The sequence below is a fragment of the Eschscholzia californica genome, unplaced genomic scaffold (genome assembly GCF_041429995.1).
Source record: "Eschscholzia californica isolate CP2 unplaced genomic scaffold, dmEscCali1.0.p SCAF_4, whole genome shotgun sequence".
Lineage (NCBI taxonomy): Eukaryota > Viridiplantae > Streptophyta > Magnoliopsida > Ranunculales > Papaveraceae > Eschscholzia > Eschscholzia californica.
Genome location: NW_028238461.1, coordinates 56,130,215 through 56,137,243, shown reverse-complemented (window position 1 = coordinate 56,137,243; position 7,029 = coordinate 56,130,215). Strand labels below are relative to the sequence as shown.

The following is a 7,029-nucleotide window of genomic DNA, read 5'->3' as shown; positions in this document are numbered from 1 at the left end:
GAACTAGTTGAACAAGAGACTCGCATAGTTCACGGATAACAAAAACAACATAGACCAAGTTAAACAACTTTTGACCTCAAAGTCGATGAGCTTAGTTGATTTTGAGCTCAAGTTTTGCAGACCTGAATGGTGTTGTCAACGGAGGATGTTATCATACTGTTATCCTTTGGGCGATAACTCACACGTGTTACCTACTGATTAGTTTGCAAATAATGAAGTGCAACATTTGTGCAAGGGAGGTTTTATTTCATTACGAAGATCTTTTGCTCCACGAGATAACTCCTGATCACTACGGAAAGTACAAACTTGATGCAGAACAAAGTCCTATGTGCAAGACACATATTTCCATACCCAGGGTATAACACGACACCTTATCTTATAGATCGACAAAGTCTTTTGAGTGAGTTTAAGCCTAAATTGTTGAGGTGAAGGCAGGGGTAGTAAAGGGCATTCCCATGCCAAGAGAAAACATTGTATCATGTGGAACTAGACTAGTGGGCGTCGAAAATGTTCGAATCAAGACAAAACATTGTATCATGTGGAACTAGACTAGTGGGTGTGACAATGTTCGAATCAAGGACGATATGGCTGGTATTGAGATGGTTGTTGCATCAAAACCTCTCAAGAATTCAACAAGCTTCAACTATTTCAATTGTTAGTTAACATGACTACTTCCAACTTGGATCCTTTCAAACCTAAATGTAGATTGCGCTCTTACATCGAAAAAAAGGAACTATTCGACCTCTTATCATTACTGGGAAGAGTTCATCCCAGATGCAAGGTGGTTGAAAGGACCTGATAAAAAATCTGCATCACCAATCAGTGAAGCTTGTTGATCTGAATCGCTGTTAATTTGTACAGGTCCGTGACGTATGCTGAAAGAATGAGAGCTTCCCTTCAAGAGTATCTTCACCTCTTGACAAATCTCAAGACGTCCCCGATAAGGTGTAATGAACCAGTTACAAGGACCTGGAAATCAACAAAAAAAGAATTGCATATTATGTGATCTTACTTTCATGTAAAAGAAAACAACATTCAAATTTCGTTGCAAGAACCAATCATGCAGATTCTAGGGCACCCCTCAACCTCCTAGGAAAACTTAAAATCCGAAAAAGAATAGAGTAGCCAAGATCTTTCCGTTTGTGGAATGCACAAAATGATATGCGAATAATGCGTTATTTTTGCCTACAATTTTCCAGTGAAGGTGTTACATTCAGTGGTTGTTGGCAACTATCGACATACTTAAGCGGAAGAACGAGAGTTACCTGAAAACGAACAGATCGGTTCTGTTGTACGCTGTCCCTGAGCCATTTAATAGCTAAAGGGAGTGAAGGAAACACTGAACTATTTTCACAATTCCTGATATTATGTTCGGTATTATCCTTCGCTTCTTCAAAGATAGTATCTGAAGCCTTGTCATCAGCTCCTACAAAGTTAAGCATAACCGATCATGATGTAGATGCCAAGCAAATCGAAGTCTAGAAGTAATGGAGAATGTGTAAAGTGATCCCCAAAAATACGGTACTTATATATATGGTCGTCAATTTAGTTGCATTTTGTAAGGTATTAAATATAGGTAATAAGAGAGGAGATGAGTCCACTATCTGATCATGTTATAACGTATATTAACAGAGAGGAGAGCTGGAGAAGATTATGCTCAAAATACCTTTCTCTGCACGGACGAGTTTTTCCCAGACTTTTTGGAGTGTCAGTTGCCAAGAGAGATCAACTTGAAGATCAGATGAAGGCAAAGCATGAGAGTCGACCTTGTTATACACCGACTGGTTTGGTACAAAGAGAGCCTTCTGAAAGTGAACTCCTGAATATCAAATTCACATTATTCAGAACGGAGTCAACAGACTAATACTCATAATATTGCCAATCGGCTTTGTTTTCACTGTAAGAATGATGGGCCTACTTGGATGTTCTAAGGACGATTTCAAGATAAAATTAGGTATCTCATTATAGGTCCCAAAATCGTTCATGTCTTAAACAACGATGCAGAAGAAAATTCCAGAAAGATAACAAATTTGCAAACATGGGAAGAAAAAAATCTCAAGTCTTTAGAAAGCTTTCTGGAGCATAGCTTATCATCTAGGGTTGGGTTAGCGACTCAATGGCCAACAACCACTTTCCCTTGCTTTTGATATTTCATGTATTCATGAAAATCATCATGTAAGTTACTAATGAGATTAGGAAGCTACCATGATGAGAGCAAGCACTAATTAGGTGTGGAAGAAGAAGTTGAGGGTCTCGCACCGTCATGCAATTGAACAAGAGTATCTGACAATCATTTTCAACAATCTCGTTATGTTCGATCATTCAAGTGATGAAATCCTTAATATTTTGTCCCAAAAATGAATACCTTGGAATCAAATCATTGACCCCGAGGTCCCAGAGAAGTAACCACCAAATTCAAAACAAGGAAAGAAAATGTCTGAGCCTTTTATTCTTACCCGGGCGGAATTTTCCCGCCGAGCACCATTTGGATTTTCGGTATCCGGCATATGTGGAGCACTTGAAGAATATTGCAGTTCTTCCTCAGAGGAGTTTTTATTTTGAATACCTTCTTCAATGGCAAGAGAAAACCATCTTCCACAGATTTCCATGCTTTCAGGACTATGAGCCCCATCCAAATAAAAAACGAGATTTCCACTGCCATCAGCACTAACATAAGGATCGGGAACTATCTGGGCTCGCCCTTGCAAGCTGGCAGTTGTAAGCCCTTTTATGAATTGCTCGGGCAGAGAGCTCTGCATGATCCACGCAAAGATGAGACTGTTCAGCATCTTGATGCGGAAACAGAAAGTGAGTTACCATAAACTATGTAACTTACAACACAGTCAAGATTAGTGCCTTCAAGATGGCCTGTTTTTTCAAGCCAAGTGCGGCACAAGGCTATAGCGAGACCTGCGTTTTGGTACTGGTGCTCACCTTCAAGCCCAAGTTGCAGACCATTCAGTAAGCTGGCATCCAAAGGTTGTGCAACTTGGAGAGGTACCTGTAATCAGTATGAACTATGAAGTGTGTAAAAATACAGATTTAAAGTACAAGAGAATGAGTTTTAAAGACAGATCAGTGATAGTTCATACTGATTTGATCTGTCTTGTACTTTAGTTATCTATAACACAATCAGTGATAATTGGTTCCTTACCCAAGACAGATCAGGGTATTCCCATCATGTTGATTAGGTGTTAGTCTAGTGAATGAATTGCTTAATTTACGCCTACCACCTAAAGAAGTCTGTTGAAACTTGAAACAACTCGACCATATTTGTTGTCTTTCAATTAACATTCTTTTTTCCATTTTTGTCATATTAAATGAATTACAGTCACTGGTGGAAACTGATGATAACTACAAAAAGGTAAAGAGCTACGTACAACCAACTGAGTCGCCCTCCTTTCAAGAGCATCCATTGCTTCATCGGGTTGTGGCACAGTAAAAGCTGGAACACCATGCTGTAACAAGGAGATAAACAAGCTTCAGAGAAAGAAGTGCTCCTATTTATATATACCATGAATGTTATTCGAAAGTGCGTAGTTCTTCTAACACCTTAAATATACCAGCCTTCTCGCCAGCAATCGCTCCAAGAGTATTTCCTATTAAGAGCACCAGCAATGAGCAAATAGGCGAGTAGACAACCACAGTATATATTCCAATATTAGGCAGTTGAGAAGAGATTTCTTCTTTTCCTCCATTCAAGACGGTTTTCCAACATAAACTACCAAGAGAAATATCACTTACCAAGAATTTCCATGTGGTCGTACCCAAGGGAAGATACTCCACACACCACAGGTGCTTGTACCTGAAAATTAGCACAAACATTGAACTGATTTTAGAGGAAAAGTTCAGTATTCTAAAACCAAATTTAATTATCTGTCACATTCAACAAAGTTAACCAAGACAAGACTCATTCGGCTTCAGCATTGCCATTACGTAATACGTACCACATTTGTCGCATCAAACCTTCCTCCTAAGCCAACCTCCAAAATAGCAACATCCACCTGCTCAATAACAATTATTACATAATTAAAAAGAAAATTCTAGTAAATCATTCAAGCAAATAATGTCAATATCCACTCGAGTTGCAAATAATAATATGACCTGTTCTGCTGCGAAGATCTTGAAAGCAAGCAAAGCAAGAAACCGAAAGTAAGTAGGCATCGGTACATCTTCACTAGTTTTTTCCTGCACATTACATGAAGACAAATCATGAAGTAAGCAACAACATCTACTGCCATAAATTGTAATACCTTAACTCAATGACATGAGTAAAATGTTAATCATTACAGTATTTGACAACAGAGAACCTCAAGAGTTCACAAAAATACAGATTAAAAGTATTACTGACGTTATAAATCATACCTTTAACTTATTGAAGCACCACCAGAAGTACGCCAAAAACTTATCTTCACATATTTCCATCCTGCAAGAGCCAAAGGGAAAAATGAGAGGATCAGAAAACCATATTGACCTAAGTTCCGAAAAGTATTTATAGGACGTGCGCACTTTTAAGCGCTGTAAAACCTGACCTGCACAAAGTTTATCCTTGTCAACAAGAATAAATCAGTTCTCTCTGTATTCAGGAAAGATTGATCGAATAGTTGCTCTTGTCCATGAGAGACTATGTTTACTAGGACTAAAGCGCAACTATAAACCAAAGCAAAACACTAGGTTTAGATCAGATAATCTTGGGCCTGGACTAATCACAAAATTAATCTACTGTATCCGGAGATTAGTCAAAGACACTCAGCTCTTAGTCGAAAATGAAGATTTAACTTAATGATCTACTTTCTTCTAAGAAAAAGTTATTTAACAGTCTCCCTGGAACTTCAAGTCTTTTTATTTGAATACTTTCTATCTGTAAAAATGGAAAAATTACGGGAGAAAGTCCTGAAAGCTGTACAGTTAAGTACAAATGATAAAAGCACAACTACGAATTGGTACCTAATTGATTATGGGTGTGATGTCAGCCTCAAAGAAGTAGAAGTAAGGTGAAAACCGATTTTAGCTCCTTTAATGGTTCAACATGCATATTAACCACTAAAACTAATATCAAACCAAACAGTGTTTAATTCTTCAAAAAAGGTAAACTCACCCATCTAATTTGAACCGCTCTCGGATATCAATGAGGTGAGGAGATGTGAAAAGCCCAGTACGGAACCCACAATTACGAAGTATTGATTCCGTAAATGTACAAGTTGATCCCTTCAAAATGTTAAAATAGGAAAGTGAGTTATGAATCCTATTAGTCTAAAACATACATCAATCTTGTAAATTTAACATAAACAGGCAACCTTTCCCTTAGTCCCAGCTACATGGATAATCTTCATTTGAGAAATGGAATCTTCCAAGTCCAATATCTAGAACCCACAAACATTACAACAAATTCAATCACCAAAACACTAAAAAACAGTAACATGTCATCGAATGTTAACTCCACTCCATCTAAGTTATTAGTACAAATTACCTTAATATAGTCGAACAACAACTCAAATCTATCTCCCTTATTGGACTTATCCGCACGGGAACGCTTAGTAATCAAAGAGGATAATGCATCCAATGCTTCCCCATAACTGGATGGCTTCTTAGGCGATCCACCATCGCCTATAGTACAAAACGACGAATCAATTCGAGACCAATTAAAAATCTCTAACAGAATGTTTCCACACACGAAAAAAATAACATTGAAGCAAAAAAAAAAAAAGTGTAGCAACAATCATTTCATTTAGTTACAACAAATTGCTCATAACCATTAAAAAAAGGTTATAGATTTATATTGTCCATCAGTTTTTGAAAGTTGAGAACATAATCTTACTGAGAAATTTAATCAAACAGTTACATCTTCAAAGCTTTAACAATTAATTATGGAAGTTATATAGAAATTTCACCTACTTTAATTTTGGATCTGGAGAGAGAAACAGTAAAATAGCTCAAAATCACTTGAGCTAGAGAAAGAATTACAGACTTTAGAGAGAGAGAGAGAGAATTGTTACCTTGTCCTGACATTTGGGTAAAGAAATGAGAATGAAGAAAGAGGAATTAATTGCGAGTTTGAAGAGGGAGAAGAAGGATAACAGAAAATAACAGTAGTAGGAAACAGAAAATAGAGAATTTTGTGTGGAAGAGCAAAATTTTGCTGCTGATAAAAAAACAATTAATTCGTGATGGGCGGACTCCACAAGACATTCTTCCACCATATCATCAATCCTAGCCATTGGATGATGGTGTGGTTGTTGTTAAAAAAGGACAAATTACAAACATTCTCACTTTTTCAAAGTAAACCTTTAGTCCTCTTCAATGTCTATTACATTACACCTCCCTACTTATCTTAAATGATTGAGATTTTATCTCTCGGACCTAAGGGGTGGGAATTATGCGCATGAGCCTGAACACGCTCACGGGAACCCGTGCTCAATGAGGACCACGGGCACCCGAGCCCAATGAGGAACATGGACGTCCGCGCTCGTCTCGAACACAACATGCCCAACCGCCAAGTTTTGGTGCATTGAAATGGGTAAAAACCTCTACCTGCGCATCCGCCCATGGGCGCACTCAATGATAACCAACAAAATTAAATAAATTTTTTAGGGCCACCGTTTTGGAGAAAGTAAAAAAAAAATCGGAGAAGACGGTGGAAAACAAATAAAATCCAAACCAGACGGACCTTATAAGTCCCCTGCAGAAAGTCGCCGGCTGAATGTTGTCGGCGACGGCCGACGACTTCATCATCTTCTCTCTCCCGTTTCTCTCTCTTTTCTCTCTCTATGTCGCCGGAATTCGGTGGTGGTCGCCGTAGTTCTAGAAGATAAAGAACAAAAAGGGTGAATGTTTGGAGGAAACAAAAAAAAATTGTTTCCACCCAAAATTTATTACTCCAGAAACTTTTCTTATTTTCTCGAAACACCGGCCTTTTTTAGGGTGATGAAAACCAACAATCCTTATTGCTAGGTCTAGTTGAGATGATAAGCATTAAACAATATGTTTAAGGATAATCACACGAACTCAATGTATGGCTTCGCAATGACC

The 7,029-nt window shown here is 38.0% G+C and overlaps 1 protein-coding gene across 1 annotated transcript; it reads right to left on the bottom strand.

The window, feature by feature from the left end:
- Nucleotides 1–585: 585 nt before the first annotated feature.
- Nucleotides 586–6,395, bottom strand: LOC147546557 (folylpolyglutamate synthase-like). Its single transcript, XM_086633674.1, has 16 exons — nt 5,997–6,395; nt 5,471–5,607; nt 5,298–5,363; nt 5,099–5,208; nt 4,366–4,426; nt 4,105–4,188; nt 3,948–4,004; nt 3,745–3,805; nt 3,553–3,599; nt 3,381–3,458; nt 2,837–3,001; nt 2,457–2,753; nt 2,205–2,283; nt 1,667–1,819; nt 1,266–1,426; nt 586–969 (listed from the first exon to the last, which is right to left on the bottom strand). The coding sequence occupies exons 1-16, from the start codon at nt 6,007–6,009 to the stop codon at nt 910–912; spliced, it is 1,629 nt and encodes a 542-aa protein (XP_086489800.1). The 5' UTR covers nt 6,010–6,395; the 3' UTR covers nt 586–909.
- Between the last annotated feature and the right edge of the window lie 634 nt (nt 6,396–7,029).